This window comes from Rhopalosiphum padi, chromosome 4 (assembly GCF_020882245.1).
Source record: "Rhopalosiphum padi isolate XX-2018 chromosome 4, ASM2088224v1, whole genome shotgun sequence".
Lineage (NCBI taxonomy): Eukaryota > Metazoa > Arthropoda > Insecta > Hemiptera > Aphididae > Rhopalosiphum > Rhopalosiphum padi.
In genome coordinates, this window is record NC_083600.1 from 40961245 (window position 1) to 40987952 (window position 26708).

The following is a 26708-nucleotide window of genomic DNA, read 5'->3' on the forward strand; positions in this document are numbered from 1 at the left end:
CTGCCGACTGCATACAAACCGAGTCCCAGTAAAACCTTTTATGATGAATTGAGTTCCAATAAAACTAGAGGCGTGTAGGCGTGTAGCTCGTGAAATATTTGATTCAAAGAGTTCAATCTCTAAGGTGAGTTGAATCTGTTGTATCAGTGTGAACCCAAAATTTTATTTAAAAACCGATTTTGCTTTCATTATCAACTACCTAAAGAGGAACTTGAATCAATGCTGTATTTCTCCTACTCTCGTTTTTTTTTTATTTTTTATAAAATCATAAGTGAGGCAACACAATATATTATAGTTTAACACCTTGACTTTGACCGCCCGTGAGACTGGCGATGCGATACCGAACTCGTTTATTAATATTTTCAACCGTGATCCACCAACCTACCAAAGTGATAACATGTTTGTGATAACTGATAATGAAATTACAGACGTGATAATATTATCGACTAATGTTTTTTGTTTTTTTTCTTCGGTCATTAATCATTATTAACTATGCTTTCACACGTTCACACTGTTACCATAGAATATTACATACATTTTTACAGATAGTTGATTTCGCGCGAACGCCGCAAACATACTCGTTCGAACGTGATCGATTACAACTATGTGTGCGTGTAAGTTCGAATCGATAGTTGTCTAGTATTTTCGATCACATAGTACATACTCGTGGGATTCAACCATGGCTACTGGTCAGTAAATTTTTTACACAAATAATATGTACTTGATTCTTTGCTTTTGGAATTTTATTCTGAACTTGTTAACCCCATAAAATTCACAACAGGTGTTAATCACAGTTGTGTCGAAGAAGATGCTGTATAACAATTTCACATTTTAGTATTTAATTAGCATTGTCATTTTATGTTGAAATACCAGGAACTACTAGAAATAAGGTGGCACTTGCACCTGGACATTCTCTGATGGACTGGATTCGTTTAGGAAATTCTGGAAATGACTTAACTGGAGTTGGTGGTAAAATTTTATCCGTTTCAAAATCAGAATTAGCAAAACACAATAAACGAACAGATGCCTGGTTGGCTATTCGCGGAACGGTTTACAATGTCACTCAGTACATGGACTTCCATCCTGGTGGTGTTGATGAATTAGTTAGAGGAATCGGTACAGATGCTACTAAATTGTTTTCAGAGGTAACTATAAAGACCATACTAACAAACAATTTAATTGTTGTTAACTGTTAACAAATTGTTTACAAAAGATTGTGAACGACAGATACATGCTTGGGTGAATTATGAATCAATACTTCAGAAGTGTGTGGTTGGTCGATTAGTGAACGAAGAATTGTTTAAATTGCCTGATATTTTGAAAGCAGCCACAGATGTCCCCGAAAATGAACTGAACATGGACTGGTTTCAACAACTTGGCTTCTTATGTTTTGTATTTTATACTAAAACACCATATCCTGAGGTACTTAAATTGTTCATACAAGTTGAACATATTATATTAATTTAATAGTCATAGTTCCAAGGCTATCTTGTATACGCTCTACTGACAACATTGCGACTGCAGTATGCACTCTACCGTTTGTTGCAGTCTACTGTGTCTTACCATTACCACTCAACAACTATACTTAGATTTTAAACAATTTATTCTTGTAATAAATGGACAATGTAAAGGTGGTTTAATGACAAACATAATAAATTCTTATAAATAAGTAATAAATTATCAAAATTTATTATATATTATCATTGTTTGTTGTCATCACATCATTTATTTCATTATCAATTTTAATTGTAATTGGAGAAATTAAAAATAAAATTAATAAATATTAAAATACTTGTGTCATATCTCTCAGAAATGTGTTAAATTAGTTAATAATAAAGATATAAATTGGGTAGTAGAGTGCATACAATAAGCATCCCGTAATTGCAGGTAGATCGAAATCTGCAGTAAAGCACATAAAACAAGGTAGCTGTTTCCAACAAGTATTTGTTTAACTGTTTAGTGATACATTTGTGAATTTTGAGTCATAAACTATTTAAATTTTTTTTTGTATTTTAATTTTCCAACATCTAGTTTTAATAATTTAATATTGCTTCAAAGTTTATAGTATTGGATTTTTCAAAGCTCTATCGACATTTGATAAACCTATCAAAAAAATAAATATGATTATCCAAATAATATTTGAATATAATTAATTGTGATAGCCTTCAATATTTTTTATGATTTTAGGTATCTATTACTTTAAAACAACCCAATGAATTTTGTTTTGCATTGAATGGCAAAACAAGATGTATTACTTTACATAAAAATGTCAATTGGCCTTGTGTTGTGAAAATTGTGGCAGACATTGGAAAAGTTCAAGTTAAACTGATAAAAAAAGTACTTGGACTTTGGCCCACATTTGGAACTCTATCAACAACTAGAAATATTCAAATTGATTATTGGAAATGCGAGCTACTTAATTCGTTTGATGTCACACATAATGCTAAATTTTTATTATTTAAGTATCAACAGAATTTGTACAATCATGTATATCCAGGTCGACATATTTATATTAAAGCTAATTTGAATGGTATAAACACAAAAAATATTTATTGAAAAATAAAAGGTATTGAGACATATTTTCTAAGTAATAAAATTTTTTGTTCCAGGTCATGTTGTGTCTCGTCCTTATACTCCAGTCTGGCCTTTAGTTGAAACAACAGAGTATGGGAAAATCTCAGAGGACACTTTATGTTTATTAGTTAAAAGTTATCCAAATGGAAAATTAAGTAGACATTTATGTTCTTTAAACCAAGGAGATTACATCGAAGTCAGCCGTCCACAAGGTAGTTTTGAATGTTGGACATCAAAAACAAACCTAATTTTATTGGCAGCTGGTACTGGGATTACACCAATGCTACCAATCATATGGAATGCTTTGCATTCTTCTATTAAAAAGTAATTCAATAAAATACTAATTGTGATCAAAATAATAAGTGTATATTATATTAATTTTTTTAATCCCATACACAGATACAATATCACATTATTGTATTTCAACAAAAAAGAAACATGCATAATTTGGAAAAACTATTTAGATCAAAAAAGTGCAGCTTATTTATCAAGGTAAGATTGTTTTATGCGCTGTATGATTTCATAGTCATTATTAAGTTGTTTATTTGTACAGACTGACCGTACATTACATTTTATCAGAAGAGGAAGACTCCAAAGGTGATGCAAAAGGACATATTGATGAAAATGTAATCACTAAGTATTTTCCTTCATTACATGAAGATTCAATGAATGAATATGCAGTGTGCATTTGTGGCCCACCAGGCTTCAATAAACTATGTGAAAAGTAAGAATAAATTAAACATTCTAAATGATATTTATAATTAATATTTTTTTTCATTAATAGGTTAGTTGTCCAGCAAGGTTACAAAAAAGATGATTACTTTGTATTTGGTTAATATTTTTGTTATATGTATTTTTTTTTTTTTTATATATAAACAAATACCATAATATAGTATTTTTGAAAATGTTTTTTGACATTATTAAAATAACTACATAATATTATTATTGTTTCTATTTGAAAATGTGTGTTTTGAATTTTATGTAATCTATGTATAATAATGCAAATATAAGTTTAAACACTTAATTATTTAAAAAAATGCCTGTAAATGAGTTGGTTATTATCAGTTAAATCACTAAAATTTAAAATTTAAATTAAAAATTAGTTTTATCCTAAAATTGTTTAACTTACATTTTTTTCTATCTATTGCATTTCTGAATGTGATGAACAAAAACTGTTTTGTGATATTATTATTCTGTGAAAATAACCTATTTTTTTAAAAAAAATTCCTATAAAAACATAAAAATAAATAGATAAAATTGTGTTTATATTATGTCTAATATTCATAAATAAAAATTTGCTGCTTTACATGAGAGTATAAATAGTAAATCATATGTACTCGTATATTATTTTAAATTGTACATTTAGAAATACACTTAATAATTTACAGTATATACTATATTCTATAATATACTATATCACTTATTAAATATAATATTATGTTAATATGATTAGCTAATTTTTTAAACAAAAGACATAATATTGAAATTGCAATACTAATTAAAAAACATTTTCTGTGGAAATGTAGAAATAAACTATTCATTAATAAAGACAATTATTATAATATTAAAGTTGATTAGCTTAAAACAAAATTTAATAACAATTTGATATATCGTATTGTACAATGATAAATATTAAATCAAAGATATTATAAAACAAGTATCTTAAATTTAAAACATAATGTGCTAAATACAATTTAATAATATTGAAGTAAGTACTCACATAGTGCGTTACATAATATGTTCAAATAAATAAGCTAATTGTTAACTAATTTGATATAGTTTATAAGATGTAATATTATTAAATGATTATTTCAAATAATAATAGTGGTCAGCATCTGGGTTAGCAGTAACTAATTATTTTCGCGTATAGTGTTACTTGACTTGATTGCTTAAAAGTCAGTTGTAAAAAAACCTTCATCCTATCGAAAACGTAAACGCATCAGATTAAATTATGAGTACCTACATAATAATATAGTTATCTTATGTTACGGTACTTAAATCCATTTAGGCATACCGATATCTCATTATTCTCATTGTTTTTAGATTTTATTTCTGTGGTAGTGATTTTACGAGGATCAGTTATTTCGTGCACAGGGCTTGAGTATAAGTTCGATATTGATGGAATTTCGTGGAGCGGTGCTATTAGAGCTGCCTTTATTCCATCCAATTTTATGAAATCCTTAGTTTTGGTTTCCTTAAAATCACAAATATCTCTAATTAGTAGGGAAGTGTTCTAAAATACAGTTAAGTAAACACTATACACAACAGGTTTATAAATTCTGTAAAAGTGTTTATATACATATAATTTTATAAAGCTAATGAGATAAGCATAAAATTGAAGTATTATGTACCTATAACGCCTATATATTATAATATTATTGAAATTTACCGTGTATAATCGGTATTAGTGTCTATTCTGCATTGCTAATGTAGTACTGTGATTAGATACCATTCATAATAATTTGCTGTTAAAAGTCCTTCATTTATGAAAAATTATGTGTCATGATAAAATGTTATATTGACTTGCAAAACTGTGATTTGATGTCTATTTAAATTAAACATTTCAGTTTCGAAATGGTATTTATTACAAAATTATTTACTGTATTTAGCACGCAGCCAAAAAATAACCACAGCAATAAATTACCACTAGGGAGTGTGTTACGTCGTAAAGTTCAGTTGTAATTTGTACAAAATTGAAAATTATTCCTGGGACCTGCGTCAAAGCGTTTGTTAAACAGTTGTTACAAATAACAAATACCTATATTAATAATTGCGTTTAAATATATTATGAATACCTATAGTTCAAAATATTTAAATGGTTAAAAATAAAAATATTATTGATCGATAACTATAGGTTGTAGGTACCTTTAATTTTATTTGTGCATTCGACGTATTTTTGTTATACTTCTCGCCGTCTGCTTCAACTGAAAATGTGAAACAGTATATACGTATTAATATGATCCAAGTGGAAAAATCGGTTAATGTAATAGAATGCTAAACATATTGGGAAAAGTAATTTATTACCCATTCAAAACAATTATAGATTTTATAAATTTATAATAATATAATATTATAGAGGGTCAACGTCAAAGACTTCATTCCTGTATGTGGTGTGAAGTATGACATACGCCGTCCACGGATAATGATGAACTGACATGCAATGATAAGTAAAGTCAATTATAATTTATCGCAATTCGAATTCGAATGCAGCCATAAAAATGTATTTAATATTTTAATCGCACCTACTATCTACATAGCTGACAATAAACATTCTGCCTTTTTTATATTTACGAAATAGCGTGTGCGTATATTGTTTTTATTTTAATTTATTTATATATATATATAACAACACTCATATAAATATATAGTAGGTAGGTAATAACACTAATAACTAATAATAATAAAAATAATAATTCAAATGAAAATTTATAGCCTTCATTGGGCAGAGTTCATAATCCTGCAAAAAGGATTGTTTTTTAGATAATATGTATAAAAAATGGGAATAAAAAAGTAATGGAAATGGTAAAGGTTCCGAGGAGGGACAAGGAAGTCGATATTACCCAATAATACTGAAATACTTATTTATAAATTAATTAATAATTTTAAAAAAATGTGAAAAACACAAGATTACTATCAACCCTTCTATCAGCTAACGATTATAAGTCGTAGACACGAAAATAAACAGGAGAATAATTATGTAATAGGCAATAGGCATTCAATTCTTAAAACAAAAACACAGGCATTTTGGAATTTTTACCGGTTACGCTCGAATAACAGAACATTTATAGAAAAAACTAAATAAAGTAAAGGCCCATGACTATAAAAAATGTTGTTAACTTGGAACTTTTATTAAGAAAAGAATATGTTTCAGAGAATATAAGAAAAATTTATATCCGATAGCGAAGAAAATTGTAAGCCAAGAAACATTCGGCATCGTAAGATCATATAATACCAGGAAGATTGAAGTCTCCACAAACCATAAAATGCTACTCGTATTATTATCCACAACGACCACAACTGTGTTTCAACAGAAGCAATACATTATAATGAAATCAAAATATTGTCAATATAATTAACGTTAAGAGATAAAACACGGAAGGGATATGATTATAAACATCAACAAAGATCTCCATACTCCATCCCCGTAAAAAACACTAGTTAAATGGATTGTCACATAGTGAAGCTGAGCACTTATTGTAAAAAAAGTAAATAAATAATAAAAAAACTACAATATTACATTTTAAATAGGTAATTAATTTGGTTCGTAAACTTCTATAATCCTATTAAGTATATAGGTACCGTAAACATGTTCAACTCTAATACAACCAGAAATATTGGAATAAATACTAAAACGGAGAATTATTGGTTAAGGAAAATTAATGTTTACATAATTATAATTATTTTTTTTTATTTTAATGGAAAATAAATTCATTGATAGTTTAAATTTTAAGTAAGCTAATTTGTTATAAACTACATTTAAAATAATTAAAATCGTAAAAAACTTAGCACTTTCAGCAATAGAGACAGTACAGACCGTACCAGTCCGACCCAGTCCATACCAGTCCATATATGGTATATAAAACCAAACAAATTAATAACAAATACATTTAAGTTTGAAACAGACAGTCGGACAGTCCTAAGCCTGTTAAAGTGTGAAGGAAAATGTGTGCGCAAACGAGTTCTGACAATAGTGGTTTTTGTCACAGGTAACCAAAATATATGTGCGCAATCGAGTTGTGTATTTTTGCGCAAACGAATTGTAAAAACCGTAAATGCGCGCAAACGAGTTGTAGCTGGGTCATAAGAAAAATATTTCGGGTTGGTTATGGTTGGATCGTCATACTTGGCTTTGTACTGAGTCAGTCGAAAAAAAAAAATATATATACTGTACATTTTTAATTACATTTTAACAAAAATTGTATATAGTATACAAGTACAATATACCGAAGTGTCTACTTTTGAATGGTGTAATGTTAGAGTTTTCGTCTATTTCTAGTAAAACTAAATGTTTTTTTTCTCGGGAAACGATTATTATCGACAACAATCGAGAATTTAAAACAGCACTAACGTCTAATATTAGCTATGCATACGCATATTGTTGTTGACTTGTCAAACGTATTATTTTTTCATAATTTGATAATAAGGATAGGAGCGTTTAAATATATTATGGGTCAGGCTGGACTGAATTTCTGATAAAAAAAATTTTAACAGGTCTGGTTGGGTATAATATTTTAAATTTAAATTTTGGACCGAAAAAAAAAAGACTCATGTTGTTCTCTATTCGGTACTGATCATTACTAGGTATACAATATCTGGTCATATTCTGCGAGTATAATATAATATTATACAACTCGAGCATTTTACATTTTGTCCAGTCAGTGTATTCAATGACCACAATCAATTAATTTACTTGTACTATAGTTTTATCCAGGTACAAGGGAGTGTTTTGGGTGTTCGATCCCCCCTCCGAAATATTTGGTTTTTTGTATGGTTTTTTACTTGTTCAATTTTAATGTTAACTTTGTTATACTATCTATGTTTATAATTTAAAAAAAATATTGTAAATATAACTAATTTTCATAATAAAATTTCGCATGTTTATTAAAAACAAATTTTATTTTTCAATAACTGATTTTTAAAAACACTCCCCAAAATTTTTTTTTGTGTACGTCCAACTACCGTAAAAATACATCGATATAGTCAATTTTAAAACATAGAAATATAATAATATTTTATTATTATCACCACATACTTACCATTATTTACGTCGGATTTCGATGACAAATAGTTTTGTAGGTTCATGTAAACCACGACCATTTCTGGACGTTTTTCAGCTAAATCTACCACGCACGCTTTTCCCAAATGTATAAGTACTTCGAAAATATGTAATGGATCATGTCCGGCCGATTTGTCGGCGATATTCGCAATCGAAGAGGTGTCGTGCTTAATCACCATATCTTTCTGAATAAAATAGTCGGAATAAGTTGACACGTAGTATAGTTATGAAATAATTAAGGTGTTTGATTTTTCATCACGACACTTACCAAATATTTGTAATTTTTGTACCTGTTGAATGCTCTTAGACCGGTCGCGATTTCGAACATCACCTATGAGCAAAAACATTATATAATATTATTTTACAAACATTCATATAAGATAATATATTATGTATAAATAGATTGCATAATATATAATACGTACATATCTATATTATGTTCTTAGGATTAAGAAAAATATACATATATTGTCATTGCATAACATTATGTTAATGTATAACATAAACGACGGATTGTGTACATACCACGCCGAAACTGTAAGTGTCCACTTTGGTCGATAGTTTTTTGTTCTTACAAAAATCTTCAGGTAAATAAGGCCTTGTACCACACACGCGACTGACATCAATTCCAATGCCTCTGTTAATTTTTTCCAACGGTCCGGTCCGAGCGAGCCCGAAATCTCCTATTCTGGGCTCGAGATTAGAGTCCAAAAGTATATTGGCGCTATAAAAAGAGATATTAATAAATTAATGCGTTAAATGATTATTTGATTCATACCACGGCAATGGAATGAATTGCGTTCAACCATATACCTTTTTATATCTCCGTGGATCAAAGGCGTTTCAACATTGTGCAAAAACTGTAAACCTCTTGCAATTCCCATCGCTATGTTTCCGCGCGTGCTCCAAGATAATGGTTTCGTTCCGTTCTGTATGTATAATAATAAAATATGTACAAATAGAGAGTATTTAAAAACTGTAACACATAATGTGATGTGTTTGATAAAAATGTGTATCTCACATAGGTATTATACTTCAATTTTAAATTTGAGTGCGTAAAACAAAAATTTTAAATTAAATTAAAAACTTCATAAGTCGTTGTATGTAGAGCGTATTACACACGTCAACTTTATTGGAGGCATCAATTCAAGTCATTCAATATGCTTTTTATATAACTTTATCAGGATAGGGGATTTGTCCAAGTATAGATCCACTTCCTCCTCCCTAAATAACGCCCCTGAATTACATACGTCATACATACCTATTTCTATTTTTAAGAGGACGTCACATCGTCCATAATTTAACAATTAAAATGATTTTGCAAGTGACAAATTTACAGAGACAAAATTCCCAGTAGCCTAATAAAATGTTCATCATGCATGTAAAATAAATTTGTATATGTCATAACGTTTTTATTATTTTGATAACTTAAAGATAATACAAATTATTCATTTATACAGATTTTTTTTAAAAGTTTTTTTCATTAAATGTTTATTTAAAATTATTGTGTATTGATGTTAAACAAATAAAAATAGTCCGACATAGATAAAGTTCTCATCTGTGTACTGTGAAAATTTAGTAAATCTACTGTAAATAATGTACTTATAACTTGTAAGTTTATCTCGCGTTAAGCGCCGTTAAATTGTTTTAAATATAATTTTATTTATTTTTTATTTTTATTAATATCAGTAAAGATCACTAGGCCTCACTGAGTTTAAACTCGTGTGGAGGCCTAGCAGTTATCTTATATGTACATCATATATATATATAAATTTATTATTTCGCGAAAAATATTATTAAGAAATAAATCGTATATAATATACTTTGCACTGTAATCGATCTTCGAGCGACCCGTTGGCCATGAATTGATATATCAAACAAGATCCCGTCGAATGGAAGCAAAACCCGTACATGGACAGTACGTTATCGTGTTTAACGGCGTTTAGATACATAATCTCTTTCGACGGGTTCTGCAGGAGTTCGTTACCTACAGTGTGCATGTTTACAACTTTTTCAGCGACTCCCTGAAAAACAATAACGATATAACTATATACATTATAAGACATACACCGCGTATATTATTTTTAACGTCACGCTGACCTCGGCTTTCAGTCTTTTGATCGCTACGTCCGTGTGTCTCCAATTGCCTTTGTACACCACCCCGAACCCGCCCTCGCCAAGCACGCAGTTTTGGTTCCAGTTTTCAGTGGCCAACACGAGTTCGTCGTATTGGATGCGTTGCATGAAAGTTTCTTCCTCGGAATCTTTACCGGTATTATTGGCGTGCTGCATGGAAATGAGACCACAAGAATTGCATTGGGCGTGGCGCATGTACAACCAAGCGGTCCTGTGCAAGTTAAAATAGACGGACAGTAGGCAAACAAACAAAACAAAACCCAAGGTGATGAAGAGGTAAAAATAATTGATTTTCCATTTTTCACAAAGTTCATCCATGTGGACAAACGGATCTGTGGAAGACGTGCAGGTGATTTTCTTAAAATCTCTGATCTACAAAATCAACGAACCGTTATATAAATTCAATTATCTGCTCACTGCAGTCTACGGATACTTTATATATATTAGTATATTATTGGTATGAATTCAGACCTTTGTTTCATATTTTATTAGGTTTTTCAACAAATTGCATTCGCACGTCCACGGGTTGTTCGATAACATTATGACGTCTAGACTTTGCATTAATCTCAATGCGTTATCGTCCAGGGTAGTTAACTTATTATTATCGGCAAACAAAACCTGTGGAAAAGGTTAAAAAATAAAAATGTATCTACTTGAAATATATAATATGACGTGAACGTGTTTTACACGACTTTTCAATATAATATAATATATATATTATAGTTATAATTAAACGTAATAATATTAATTCCAGTATAGTTGAAATTAAGTAAGTTTATGAAGTTTGTAAATAGATTTTATACTAAAAAAATAGGTAAATATCAAAAACACTGTATTTCAATCAAATTGTGATTGCGAATTATAAGTATAATGTTTAGTTCTGATTTAACAGAAGTCGTATTAAATATTAATATGGTTTAACAATTGATAATATTACCCATATAAACATTTTTTAATGTAAAAGGTTCGTGGTTTAAAAAACAAAATATTATTAGATATTATGGTTTTTAATTAATATTTATCCAAGTTTAAAGGCACAAGTTGACCTCAACGATGGAAATATGTGATATTCATAATATGCGTAGATCACAACACAGACAATATACTAAACTATTATTATTTTTCTCACTTTTAAGCTTTTAGGTAAAAGATTGGCATCCAATGTTGTTATATTGTTATTACTAACATCCAATGAAGTGATATGAAAACTTGTTAAATTAGGTAAGACTTCGATCGAATTGTCTTTTAGAATTATATCAACGGATGACGAAGTTGTTTTTAAATCAGGAATAATCGTAGAAGGGTCACTAAGATTTCTTTTTGAACAATCAATCTTAGATGTATTATGTTTCGGAAAAAAATAACATTCACAATCCGTAGAACAATTATATTTTCTATCAGCAACCTTACCTATAATAAACAAACAAAAATATTAATTTAACAATTTAACAGAAATGGATTTAAAATGAATTAAAATATCTCAATATTATACTCTACATAATTATAAAAATATAATTACATCAGTTAATTTTAAATTGAATTATGTTAATTGTATTAATAAATAATAATAAAACCATTCCTGTTGATCTTTGTCACTTATCACTTTATCAGTGTTGATTGAATTCGACTGGAATAATGTATTCACTAATCACAAGCCAACATCAGTCAGTCTAGAACTACTCATCTCAGTCTATAAAATGTTGATAAAATTTAATAGAAATTACTTTTATTTGAAGTTTTGAAATATTTCTATAGTTAATATTATTACACAAATATCGATTTAGATATCACGATGACAAATCAGATTGCATCTCACGATTTGGAATCAAATTTTAATATCATTTCATCTGAAGTAAAACTTTTAATTTATCGTCTTTTTAAGTAATTATTGTTGCAGGATTTCAGATATAAAATAGTAACATATTACATATGGCTGAAAATGATATAACAGCGAGAGTCTTGTTAACTAAATATTTAAATTTAGTAGGTACTTATTTCCATTTTTAAATGTTTGATTATAAATACATATTAATAATTTTTAATGTCGAACCTAGAATTTCTATACGTTTAAAAAAATATACTGATTGAGAGTAAACACGTTGAGTATAATGATTATAAATACTTTCAATGTTTGAATTCATTTCAGTAAAGTGTGGAATTCATAGGAAGTTTGTATGAAGCAGCATATTGCTATAATAAGATACTTTCAATTAGTATCTAGATCTAGATATATGTTTAACAGAATTCATTATTTTCTTTATAATGATTTAGTAGGTATATTAAAAATATAGAGATACCAAATGAAAGTAAAACAAACAATACAATAATTTTTGTGCCAGTATTTGAATATAATTTTATAATTACAATCAATAAATAATATTATTATGTTTATAAAAATAATAATTCAAACATAATTATGGTAAATACGAATAGTTGAAAATGAATGATACATCATCATAGTTTAACAAAATAAAATAAAAATATAGGTTTAATAGGTAAATATAAATTAGCCAATAGGTAGTTACAAATAAATCGTCTGACCACCTGGGAAATTCATATACTCAGTGTGTTTTTGTTAGGTAATATAAAGTATAATAATTGTCTCTTAAAAAGTATTTTTTATATTATAGACTATTAAGAAATACAATATTTTTCATCTTAGATACAGATTCGTTTTTTAGAAATTATCTAGATACACAGATACAAGACAAATAAAAACTATATATCGTAGATTTACCTATTGTACCTATATAATATATAGTGTGGATAGACTACAATGCTATATATAGTGCAACAATTAATTACAAAAATATAATAAGATGTGAATGATGTTGCTCGGAAGAGTCGAAAACTTTAGTGTAATAAATATTAAACAGTTTGTAAAACATAGTGTAAATATGTAATATATTTGTTGTTGTGAAACGATCTCAGCCCCAACAGTGTGGCTAATATCATTATTGTTTATAGACTATTTACCTATACGGAACGCCGCGATTTTAAACACCCCTCCGCAATATTTGTTCGCGTCACCCGAGCACTGGGTGGAACATTTGATGTCGTCGATCCGTACCGCGCCGTCGTCTGCCGGATTACTGTTTCCGCAAAAACACGAGTCTCTGCTGGAAAGTTGGAAATATTCGTAGTCCGCGCTGTCGCAGTGCTTGGAGCAGATGTTTGGCGTGTTGACGAACGGGATTTCGACGGTCTGGTTTTTCTTGAACGTCCTGTACACGTCCGTCTCTTCGTAGCAACCCAGGTAATGGTTACCCGGCACTCTGGACGTTTTCAGCCCGGTGGTGAACACGTTGTAATGTTCGTGATCACCGCACTCGTTTTCCTTGCCACCCGAACACGGGACGTTGCAATACGGTCCTCCGGCTTTCAACTTGGCTTCGATCGGCGGACTTACGAAACTACACAGACACTCCGTCCTGATCGCCGCGTTTAGCATAAAGATCGCAGACGTGGTCGGATCACACCATACAATATCATTACCGTTTCACATATTATATGATGCGTAAGTATAGTATAAGTGACGTGGCGAACTTTTGAAACTTTTCGGAGGCTATACAGTCTCATACTCCAACAACCCTCCCAAGTCGTAATAAATAAAGGCATTTACCGTCATATTTTTTTTAACTACCTATCTACCAATCGAAACACTTGGAGACGATCGTATCTCGCTCTCATCTGTTCACCACGCCACTATAAGTTATGGTATACCTGCATGCATACAAATTATTATTATTATTATTATTATTGCTATATATATTGCGTCATCGTTTATATCGGGGCCTGTATGGAAATGTCGTATTTTTGAACGAAAACCCTTTTAATATGTGTGTGAGGGGGAGACGAAATCACACATATATTATGCTTTTATAATTATTATTTAGGTGTACTAATGCATTATTATCTACATGATATATTTAAATAAAAAAACGATTTACTTGAATAATTAATAATAATATAAATAAATAAAAGATCTTTTTGTGGCGTTATGATAATAAATATTATATACAATAATACGCTGTTTTTCGGTGAGCATACTTATTTATGTTTCATATTAATTCATATATTGTCTACGATCTATACTTATTATAAAAATATAAATTATTAGATCTTATTATTCGTATTATAATTATGTATTATTTTAAATAAATGAGTGTACATTTATTTTATGACTCTATCGTCTCTCGAGTATTACTGTGTAATGTATATTATAATATATATTATATAAACAATATGTAATATATGTATAGGTATATATTATATTATTATATATTAAAGTATGTATGCAAGGGACTAGGGAGACTGATACCCCCTAAGATAATATTTCAGAGATTATTTTTAATTTAGTACTTAAGTTTATATATAAAAAGACGTAATACATTATTATGGTTTTTAATAGTATCTACAATCTATTCAATCTACAATTCGTCAATATAACTTTATAGTAAGTTAACTCATATATGTTTATGGTATATCTTTTTTACATGATGTATATTATATGTTAATATTTGTTGTGTAGCTCACCACTTTTTTCATTTCTAGATCCTCCCACCATGTGTATATGATACTTTTCAATTTTTGTATCTATCCAAAATTCAACTAATTATTTTCAACGAGTGGAATTTTAGTTAAGTTTTGTAAAGTTTACTATTCTATATTGTGTAATAATAATAATAATAATAATAATAATAACAATAACAATAATATTATTATCGAAAGACAAAAAGATAAAGTCGTTAGAACTTACGAAGACACTAGTGCTGCGATTGGATATCCTCGGGCGAAGCAACTAGAAACGCATTTTTGTGAGGTCATTTCTTTGGGAAATGATATATTCCATCCATCCATCACTGGATACATCCAGTTGTTTTTAAAGCATCCAAAATGAGTTTTCGATAGATTTCCGGTAACCATGCCTATTATATATGTATGAACACAAATTACAAACACTGATTATACGTTTCGTACCTAACCATATTTTGAATAAATTAATACCAGATAAATTTTTATACGTAAGTTTGTAACTTCATCATAAATATATTTTCGTGTTCCTTAATATGCAGTTTACTATCAAAGAAATAGTCCCCTTGACAGGATTATGACTTATGAAGATGGTTAACGAAGATCTATCTTTTTTTTGAAGTGGTTTTAAACTTTTACTATTATAATATACATTATATTTGTTCTTATTTAAAACTCATCACTATACTTATGTATTATTATTTGTTATTATTGCTTGTTCCTAACCTACTTTTTCCAGCCACTGTAATTAATCTGAGGCCCGTATATACAATGCATTATTATATATATGTATAATATATTAAATATTAATACAAATAAAAAATATATTCCTCACTTCGTTCAGAATCTAAAAATATATATAAAAAAAAATATTGTATAACTTAAATAAAAAATATGCAAGTATTTTACACTACAATAAAATATAATTTAATATTAATAATATATAAATTATTTTTATCACAAGTTTTGAGAAGTTTTTGCGAAATGTGAAAAAAAAACAAACACACTATGCGGTAGTTTTTTAAATTGTATTATTGTTTATTATGTTATGTTTAGGCATATAATAGCCATAGCATAACAACGTTTCGGCGTATTATAAACACTATAACTTTAAATTAATAAATACTATACGAATATATTTATACTTTATTTAGCGAAAAATGATGAAATCTGTTAATGTACTTAACGTGTAGAACTTCACTCAGAGTATTGTACTGGAAATATATTTAATTTTTGATCTTGAATAACATATTTTATTATATAGAACAAGCAGTAGGTAAAGGAAATGGTTTTGATGTTAAAATACACCCCCATATTGGTCATATATAAGCCATAAATAAATTATAATATACTAAAAATGTTTTATTCGGCTTTGGGTGAGTTATTGCTTCACAGCAAATTGAAATTAAAATAAAACCCATAATAATACTGTAGACACTAATATCTAACCTGAATGAAATGAACAAATATAATCTACAATATACATTATTTTAATTATTTTAGCTTCATGAGTCATGACCAGTTTCAACAACGATCGTTCATCATTTTCAACGCTCAGAATTTTATATTTTTATTATTATTTTGTAATATGTTTTTTTTAAAATAAATATTTAAAAGTTGTACGCTTTTTATAATTTTTAATGTTACTGTATGATTTCGCTAAGGATGAGTAAGCCCCTTCCACAAGGTATAATTAATGTATAATGAAAATAATCCACCTTTAAAAGATTCTGGGCACGCGCCCGATACAGAATGATAATTTTATTTCATAAAAGCCCTTAATTATTGGCGCAATTTTTTATGGAATACATAGTGTTAAAAGTATGATACTAATTAGAGAGTTATTTTTAAAGTATTAAAGGTTTGAAGTTCACTGGGCTCGATTTTTAAACCATTTGAATATTTGATTATAATATTATGTAAACTGAAATCTAAATTTTATTTATATTTTATTTAATTCAATATTTTCCAACGAATACCATGGTGAGTCATTGGTTCGGATTATATAGGTATAGTAGGTATACTTTCCTAAAATGTTTTATTATTTATTTTCATAATTTAATTTAACAATTTGTAAATGTATGACAATTTTAAAGCGAATATATATAGGTTCCAATGTTATGCAAATTGTTTTTTTTATATTTCAAAACATAAAATCTATTCAATTAATTATTTCACGTAAGTATATTTAAGAACTTTTTTATTTTTTTTTTTATGACATTTTAACAAGGATATTTTAAGCTCTCGATAATTATTGGGAACGTCACCAACTATAATTTTCAATTTTCGCATTTTTTTAAATGTATTATTTTTGCAACTTTGTACATGATAAGATAAACTTTTGTTTGTAAATAAATGAAATTGGGTCGTATTTACACCTGCGTAATTTTATCGACGAAAATATTCGCCGAATTTGCAATCTATTAACGATTTGAGTATAAATTTCTCCGTTTCAACATTTACTGCATTTAGATTTTCTTACAAAATATTATACCTATACATTTTGGCTCAATATATTATAATAAATTGAACTGAAAAGATATTATTCAGTAAAAATAATATTAATAAGCATCACATAATAATATTAGTGTAATAACAACAAATAAAATTATACTACTATCCTGTTCTATTCTGCTTAAATATAATATATTTATATAAATAAAATTACAAAGAATATTTTATTTTTGATTTATAATTTGATGTATACTTTAAAAATAGCTTTAACTAACCCAACCAATCGTTTTCGTAGATACTTATTGAGCTGGGACCACCGCAATATTCCGATTCGTCTCCAGAACATTTTTTACATTCTTCTTGATTTTTTCGTTGGTTTGTACCCGGTATTTCAGCGCTGCATTCGCAATGATCCCTAAATAGATTTTATGCACATATATTATAAATTGTAAATAGTCAATAACAGTATTGATGGATATGTATGGTATCAAATAAAATAAAGTATGTACTCGTTGACTGCCGCGTATTTAAATCCTCTCTCGTTACAAATATAAAAACACCTGTGCGAATCAATGGTTTCCTTTAAAGTGTATACTTTGTTATCATACCGATTGAAATCGACCAAATTGTAACAGCCAACCGATTTTTTGAGTGGATAATCTGTATGTAATATAATTATAATTTATTACAAATGAACCATTATATTATGTATGGAGCGACAATACAAAAAATTAGTATATTATATAATACAGATATATTCAGTAATATATTATTCTAACCAACGATCCCCGTGGAATAAACGCTCAATCTCCACAGACCACCACATTTTTTTGTCTTGTCGCCGGAACAGAGAGAGTTACATTTCGTGTCGCTTTTTTTGAATTTTATTGAGGGATATTGATTACCACACCAACAAGCAGCTCTGAATTTAAAAATAAAAAAGATCTATATAATAATATGCATTGCCAATATGCATGTTTAGCGATATATTTATGAGAGTAGATCTTGAGTAAAGACCTGTTTCCAGTGCCGGTCCGAGATATTATAGCGCCACGTGTAAATTTTTAAAAAGCACTCTTAAAAATATAGCGTATATAACATTTTTATTGTTTTACACAATTTATTATTGTAGATCAATGTATTATTATTACACATTGTTATTATTTAAAAAGAAAATTTAATCATATAAAAAGTCATAAATTTTTACAATTTTTTGAGCACCTTCAAATGCGCTTCTGTTTTCCTTATGCTGGAGGCGCCCTGTGCGACTATCAGGTTCCCTGTTTCTTGGGGTGCCACTACCCGCTTCCATAGCTTAATTTTGTAAACTTTATATTTAAAGTAGTACCCCTAATACCTTAAATAATACATATAACTATTCTATAGAGACAAAGGTTATTAAAAATAAAGTGATTATATTTAAAAATGGGTACCTAATAAAGTTATTAAAAAAATAAGTGTTAAAAGTGACTAAATAATAACTATTTTTTTACGATCAATCGTTGGTTACAATAAATATTCCGTAGACCAACTTTTATATTTTGATTTCCATTATTAAAACTATAGTAGGGAAAGAAGCTTAAAATTTCTGTCTAGTTTATATAAGATTTATTATATATCCTAGTCTTGTTTATTTAAAGAAGTATATGACATTTTTTGTAAGAACGTCATTATATTTACTGGGGAATCAGGTAGAATTTGAAACCAACCATAAAGTAATCTTGCAGTTGTCTAGTTATTTGACAACTTTAAAAACGCAAACGGTGTAAAATTACACAAAATTTTTTTAATAAATCATTTTCCGATAATACTATATAGGTACTTCGTACATACCTATAATATTATATATTACGGTATAAATTAGTATATAAAAATAAAATTGTTAAAATTGTTGTACACAATATAGCATCAATTATTATTATTAGAAATGGGGGCGTTTTTCAAGGTCTGCAACCCATAATATTTGCCATCTATCTCCTATAAAAAATGATAAATATACACCGCTGCATACGTTTAATGTCTAATTACAAGTTTATACAGTGATATTAAAAAATACTATTATTAATAGTTTTATAATACTTCAATACTATTATATTTTATTTGATATTTGAAAGTGTCATAGAGTATAGCGATATGTTATTTATATATTATGTCTGTAGTATGTCTTAGTTGAAAAAATTGTGTATAGCGATCCATAGCGTTTGACGATTCTTTTCGATTTTAAATTCTGACTATTCGAGAACGACGACGAATACGTCGTATGTAAATAAGTTATAAAATATTCACAAAGAATGAAATAATACGTACTTATATTATATTATAACGAAAAATAAGTACACGAGTGATTGCTTGTATGTGTGACCGTAAATGTATAGAAATCTAAATGGAAGAAACATAATAACAACTGTTACTTCTAAAAGTTAATTTACATATTATAATATGTAATACACATGACCGCATGGAAATTAACTAATTAATTATTGAATAGTTTTATATATATACTACTACATATATTAAGTGTATCAACATTTTTTGTTTCTAGGACTGCTGAGATTAGAATTTATTCACATACAGATTTTATATAAAAAAAATAGTTTTACACAGGTTTTTATATTATTATTGTTGAAAACATTCGAATGGTAATATTTCTGCGAAATAATTACATTAGCATATTTTACATTAAATATAGTTCGTCTGCGGATCTACCGAACATGCAGCACTTAGATTTATTTTGTAACACAACATCAAAATAATTTTTACGACTATTTTAAATAACGCAACTGCGTGAAAATTGTATAAAACAATAATATTTTATTTGTGTTCACAAAAATATAGGTATATCTGATAAACGCAACACTCCGTGGAATTAAAATAAAAAATTCTATCTCAATATATATTATAATTATTATTGAAACACTCCATTTGCAAGAATTTATGTTCAATTTGAATTATTTTTTGTACACTTAGCTGGTAGGTAGATTTACATTACTAAATAGACATCGAATAAAAATTTCGACGAAAATATTGTATCATGTAAACCGACGCCACGCACTCTTTTTAAGAAGATAACCGGCATATGTATTAAAAATATTATGTTAATCTGACGAGTATACGTCTGTTATATGCATGTGTTTTATATATTGTAAATCATTTCGCAATTATAAAAAAACATATTATAATAAATATTCCAAATGTTCGACTATAAATTATCGAGTTTATACTATTATTTTCCAATTAATTGCGATTGATCACTATTGTCGTCAAATCCACAAACAGTTTACAATTCATTAGTGTTCAAATTAAAAAATAAAATCGATTTGTTATATTGTTTATATATATATACATATATACGGCTAAATAATAAATATAATTTACATATAAAAAACTCAGTGTAATCATCTCAGTGCAAAATGGAGTATCGATTTATAATACCATTACTAACTGATTATTATTCATTGAATTTCAGACGATCTGCTTCATATACCTCGATGATAGCAATCAAAACATATTTTGATACAATCTATTTTCAATGCATAAAAGCAATACTCGAAAACGTTTGAATTGTAGAACGAAATCGGAAACCGACAATAATTATTTAAGATAGTCGTACCTATTTAATTTACTTGTGAAATATGTTCATTGTGTGTGCAATGTACAAACACTCATTCATGTATGCAAGTATCAACCGATCGATTAACTGGCTACACTAATGCTATTCTAAATTCATACTCGTTTTGACAAAAAACTTCAAAAATGAAGAGTACCTTTATGAAATAAGTGTAATCAATTTATGATTATCAATCATTAATGCTGAAAATTGTCCACATGGTAAATTTTATTGCATACGCATTACGCAATATACACAGTACACATAATTACATAATTAATATAATCAAATTCGAGTATATTTTATACGTATACCCGTTATAAGTATTATAATAAGTAATATAAGTAATTGTATAGGGCGTGTTTAAGAATATTAATAAAGGTTCATTACCCCTCTTGTTCTCCATTTGTTGATCCAGAGTACAGAAATCCAATTTTGAAACATTCTTCAGAACATTTTTGCGGAGTGTTATCTGGATATCTTTCGTGGGGAAATTTCAGTAATCGGTTATTGTCGTCACCTTTTCTTTCTTCGTAGCATCCGAGATAGATTGCTTGAGGATAATTTTCTTCGCCTAAAAATTATATATATATGTACGACTTACTACTCTTTAAAATCAAAACTAATCTATTATAATATCGAGTGTACCTATATGAAATGATTTGCAATCTACACGCCCCAACTTATAAGACAAGTATAACTGTTAGTTTATCTTAATAAGGGGACACCATACCATATCCGCAATAAAAATAGTTTTTGCATGATATAAACTAAGAGAGACAGTATTCACAGTAGTCTTACCTTATGTTTACTATACAAATAAAAGCAATTTATGTAAATCGTAGCGTTTTATTTTATTCAAATTATTCATTCGCATACAATAAAAACGCTTTAGAACGGATAAAGTAATCATCTATGGCCTGTGTGGTGAGAAAATTTTGTAAATCTATTGTAATTAATGTAATCATAAGTTTGAAGTACCACGCGAAACCGTGCTTCTGTAAATCTCAATATTACACAAAAACCCTTGTTGGTATCTACTGCTGGCATGAAACCACTATTAAAATATATTTAAGAGTAAACAATTTAAATCAAAATTTTATTAAAATAGCCTATATTAAACCTCTTAAATAACGGGTGTATGGCGTTCCTCCCTTAAGTAGACCTATTACCTATTCTACTTGAATTATGCGTTTTGAACATTTTAAAATGCGTTTGGCATATTTCATTTGACTCGTTTTCTGCAGCAATACACGGGACATTGCAATCGTCGTCCATTTCCTTCATCAATTTAGACATGTAATTATTTGTGCAGCGACAAAATCTATGCATAAACACACCAATAACAAGTATATACAATTATAAAACGGGAAATAAAATAAAACCGTTTGATTTATCTTACGGTTCGTTATTAATTGCGGCGTAAGTGTAATTGTTTGCGTGACATTCGTCTGAACATTGTTGAGGAGTTAAAGTGGCAAGTGATATATTTAAACCATTTGAAATATTCAAATCTACATTCAAAAAACATCCCAAATATTCTGGAGTTGTAGCTATAACTAAATAAATAAATAAATAAAAATATTATATAAATAAATTATGTATAATCTTTATGTTAAAATTATTTGTGCTTAAGTATATTTGTGCGTAAAAGAGCGGTCAAACTAACACTTTTCGTGTGATATTAAACAATATTCTTCATTAGTTTATTATAGTCTACCAAGTACCAATCATACATAGAAACACTACTATACTTACAAAATATATACTTGATTCAACAATGTCCGTATTAAAAATTCAAGTATAATATTATGCCAAATACATTTGATTTTTTTTGGCAACTCATCGCTTTTAATAGTATGTTAAATATACTTAAAAGTGAAACGTCATTACTCATTAAAGTATATATACTAAATATTAAATCCAGTACAAAATATACAAGGTTATGGTGGTCACTTAAGTCTCAGTTGTGATTGATTAAAATCGGAACACCACTTTTGATATTATTTTTTAACGTAGTATGATTTAGAAAACATATTTGATCGAAACAAAAAGTATTATACGAATTTAATCAAATTAAAACTCGTTCCGATTAGATTAGTAGTATTTTTATTTTTTTATATATTTTTTCATAATTTTGATTTATTTAAAGGTAAATATATACCTCGTCTATTTAGTCTATTTATAGGACTATAGATAATTACTAATAAATAACGTAATGAGATATATTTTTTTATTCAAACACAACGAAGTTCATCTTAGATAGTTTGACTTATTTCCAGGTTTCTAGTCTCTAGTTTATTTCGACCTTAAAATATGAAATGCTCTATAATAAATTCAGAGATTGAGACTTGAGGAATATTATGGAAACTATAATAAACTATTATATCAACCCTATTAGTATATTATAAAAATAATGAAATGTGTTAATCTTCATATAGTTCTTGCTTTTTACGATATACATATAATAACTATATATAATTCTGCTGACCTCCGCCACATTACTTTTATTAAACTTACTGTAGCAATTTGCTAATTCTCGCTCTATTAACCGGTATTATATTTACAATTTGAAATCTGTCTAAATACCGTAATAACTGCATTGAATAAATCTGCAATACTAAAAACTACAGAAAAATGTTTTTAATATCTGTTAGTTAGAATAAAATATTAAATTATACAAAATGTCTTATCATTCCGGAAAAATACGTTCGGATGGGTCAATTCAACAGATTCCAAAAGACCGATTCTGCATAGGCCTTTGAAAATTAGATTGGAAAAAATTTTGTCTCCCTTAATTCCTTCCCACAGATTACACCACAGCATTCATATAGTAACAACAATCGTTGATCTGTTTATAACTTACGAAACATATTATTTGGGCGATGAAATGTTTTCGCGACCCTTTTAAAAAAAAAAACATATGAATAAATCGGATTTGGGTACACTCGATTGTCTCATCGTAGCGTCTTTTATCACTTTTCAAAAATCTTGTTTTGTAATGACTTTAAATTAGGTAAAAAAAATATTTTTAAAAACATTAATATTATAGTTTTGGAAATGAATGTACCTACGTTAAAAATCACTTTGTATGTATCTATTATCTATATTGACTATATAATTATGTATACTATACTATACATATAAATATAGTTTTTAACATACCTCTTAATCATTCATACCAAAAAATAGGTCTATAGAATAAAATAAATAGCAATAGTAGTAATAAGTATAAAAATCAAATTAATTATGATTAGGACTCATATAATATTCATTAATTTTAATTATTTGATTTATATTGCATAATATTTAAATACTTTATATAGCAATATATATATTTACCTGTAAAATTGCAGGTATATATGAGACATATAATGACGTGAATCCACGATGGCAGTGACATGGTTACACGACTAAAATACATTGCTCGCTGAGAAAGAATATATTATAGTAACGTCTGTATATAATATTATAATTGGACACAGTGCGATCTCGTCGAAAGCTGTTGCTGCAGTATTGCTGTAGATCGGATCGAATGACGATTACACCTAAACTAAATTATAATTTTACATAGTATAATATTAATTAATGTGTGTTCGATAAATGTATATTTTGCAGTAAATCGTGTGCCTCAGATATTCACGAGGAACAATCGCGACTTCGGTCGATTTATTTACGGTTTCTCCGATACGAAAAAAATCATTTGGTAGGCACCTATAGTATGCTGTTAAATATTATTTATTAATTATTACAATATATATTATATTGTTATTAATACGATAGTATGATGTACAAGTTGTCTGTGGTCAGGCGACGGAGAGCGTGGTGTGCACTGGTGGCAGTCGTACTGATGAACGTCGGGTTGTTTATGAACTATATATAATATTATCTTTTCCGTCTATGATATTATTGTTGTATTACTAAATATTAATAACGTCATGCTATCAAAATATTACATACGTACTGCGAATAATAATAACAAAAACGATGACGATAAAGGTCACAAGCGGTGTGTTTATTCGCGCGCGATCGTGGTGTAGGTATATTATATTATAATTTATTATATGCTTTATGCACCGCAATAATAATAACAATGACACTTAATAATAAAACATTCTATTATAATAATATTATTGTCGGTGTAAAAAATGTAGTAATATTATGTTGACGACGCGACGGTGGTCTGCGACGACTGCTGCCAGTTGCCAGTTACCACTAAACATATACGCGGGTGTTGTCGGACTACACGATTTTCCGCGAGGCACAAGCGCCCCTATAATATAACAGCTATATATTTTGTTATATTGTGTATTGCAAAATAATTTGCCATCAGTTATATTACTTAAAGTTATTCAATGTAAAAATCATTAAAATAAAAATTAACTTATTATGAAGTCGTTATTGTCTTTGCAGAATCGTATATAATGCAAGAGTGTAGTAGGGATCTGATTTTCCATGGCTTTTCAGAAAAAAAAAAAAATTATAAAAATATATCTTCAAATAAAATCTTATAAATATAATATATTGTCGTTCATATCCTTAAAAAAATGTAGTTTATTTACTATAATATACTACCAATATATTTATCATATTTACATATTATGATAGGTACCATATGTACCTACATGTAACGGCAATATATGAATTGTATACTGTACGATATTATAAATAATAATATTACATACATTTTTTTTTTACAATAAGACATTCCTATAGTTCATGTTATTTATACCTATAGACAGGGACGGCCTGGGAGAATATTTCAGGCCGGGAAATTGTATTACCCAGGTCATATCAATGTTTACCTTATAGACGTTACTATAGTTGTGGTGTGGGTAGGGGATGGCTGAGCATATGTTCCACCCCCTCCCCACCATCACTACCAATTTATTTTATAATCATTTATATATCTAATATTTTAGTTTTTATTATATGTAAGAGGACATAAAAAAATAGACCTTCAATCAATATCAATATTGGAGTGAGACTGTTCATCTCAATTCAATTTTGAAGCCCGAAAGCCTAGTTACACGCCCATCGATATGACTCTATGTACTTATTCTCTTTAAACAATTGAACAAAAAGTTCAATTAGCCACTATACGCTTGAATTTTTTATAACAAATTATATTATATAAACCAAATAGAATATACAATAAATTAAGCTTTTATAATTAATTTTATATTTTAAATATAAATAATAAGTTAGACATTTTAAAGACATATTGAAAGAAGCTTACTTTTTTGTGACAATACATCAATTATTTGATCATTATCAATATTATTATATTAATTATCAACATTTCTTTTTCAACTGACATTTACATAAATGCTTCAGTATTTTCATTACTAAGTTAACTTCTTAACCTATTTTTTGTATACTTCCAAATCATCCTCGTAATTTTCAATCTCCAATTCATTTATTTCATACTCTCTGCAATCGACATTTTCCCAGTTATTTGAAAAACTTATCAATTCTTCATGAATATGATTACAAACTTCATCTTTAGTTTTATAGTTGGTAAATTTCAATATATTATTTGATAAAGTTTTAAAAGCTTGATGTGGTAATATTTTCTTATGTGCTAAAAATTGTTATAGGACAAAAGCACCAAGTCTGTCAACAATT

The 26708-nt window shown here is 28.1% G+C and overlaps 2 protein-coding genes across 7 annotated transcripts; one reads left to right on the forward strand and one right to left on the reverse strand.

Moving 5' to 3' along the window:
• The first annotated feature begins 440 nt into the window (after nucleotides 1-440).
• Nucleotides 441-3516, forward strand: LOC132930352 (cytochrome b5 reductase 4). The gene is made up of 8 exons (XM_060996185.1): nucleotides 441-689; nucleotides 874-1145; nucleotides 1228-1422; nucleotides 2188-2530; nucleotides 2610-2898; nucleotides 2974-3066; nucleotides 3128-3298; nucleotides 3359-3516. The coding sequence occupies exons 1-8, from the start codon at nucleotides 680-682 to the stop codon at nucleotides 3408-3410; spliced, it is 1425 nt and encodes a 474-aa protein (XP_060852168.1). The 5' UTR covers nucleotides 441-679; the 3' UTR covers nucleotides 3411-3516.
• Nucleotides 3517-4106: 590 nt separating this feature from the next.
• Nucleotides 4107-25268, reverse strand: LOC132928509 (uncharacterized). Of its 6 annotated transcripts, none has more exons than XM_060993230.1 (20): nucleotides 24423-25006; nucleotides 22483-22639; nucleotides 22253-22404; nucleotides 21471-21654; nucleotides 18253-18395; nucleotides 17983-18133; nucleotides 17749-17888; nucleotides 15246-15414; nucleotides 13463-13917; nucleotides 11616-11896; nucleotides 10958-11104; nucleotides 10451-10858; nucleotides 10174-10374; nucleotides 9164-9279; nucleotides 8876-9074; nucleotides 8619-8681; nucleotides 8331-8535; nucleotides 5440-5498; nucleotides 4589-4768; nucleotides 4107-4493 (listed from the first exon to the last, which is right to left on the reverse strand). In XM_060993230.1, exons 1-20 carry the CDS (start codon nucleotides 24502-24504, stop codon nucleotides 4464-4466), a joined length of 3522 nt encoding a protein of 1173 aa, XP_060849213.1. In that variant the 5' UTR covers nucleotides 24505-25006; the 3' UTR covers nucleotides 4107-4463. The 6 variants fall into 6 exon arrangements, with proteins under 6 accessions (XP_060849213.1, XP_060849212.1, XP_060849209.1 ...); XM_060993229.1 differs by lacking the exon at nucleotides 4107-4493 and adding an exon at nucleotides 25045-25268 and having other exon boundaries at nucleotides 4550-4768; nucleotides 24423-24633; XM_060993226.1 differs by lacking the exon at nucleotides 4107-4493 and having other exon boundaries at nucleotides 4550-4768; nucleotides 24423-24633; nucleotides 24874-25020.
• Nucleotides 25269-26708: the final 1440 nt, after the last annotated feature.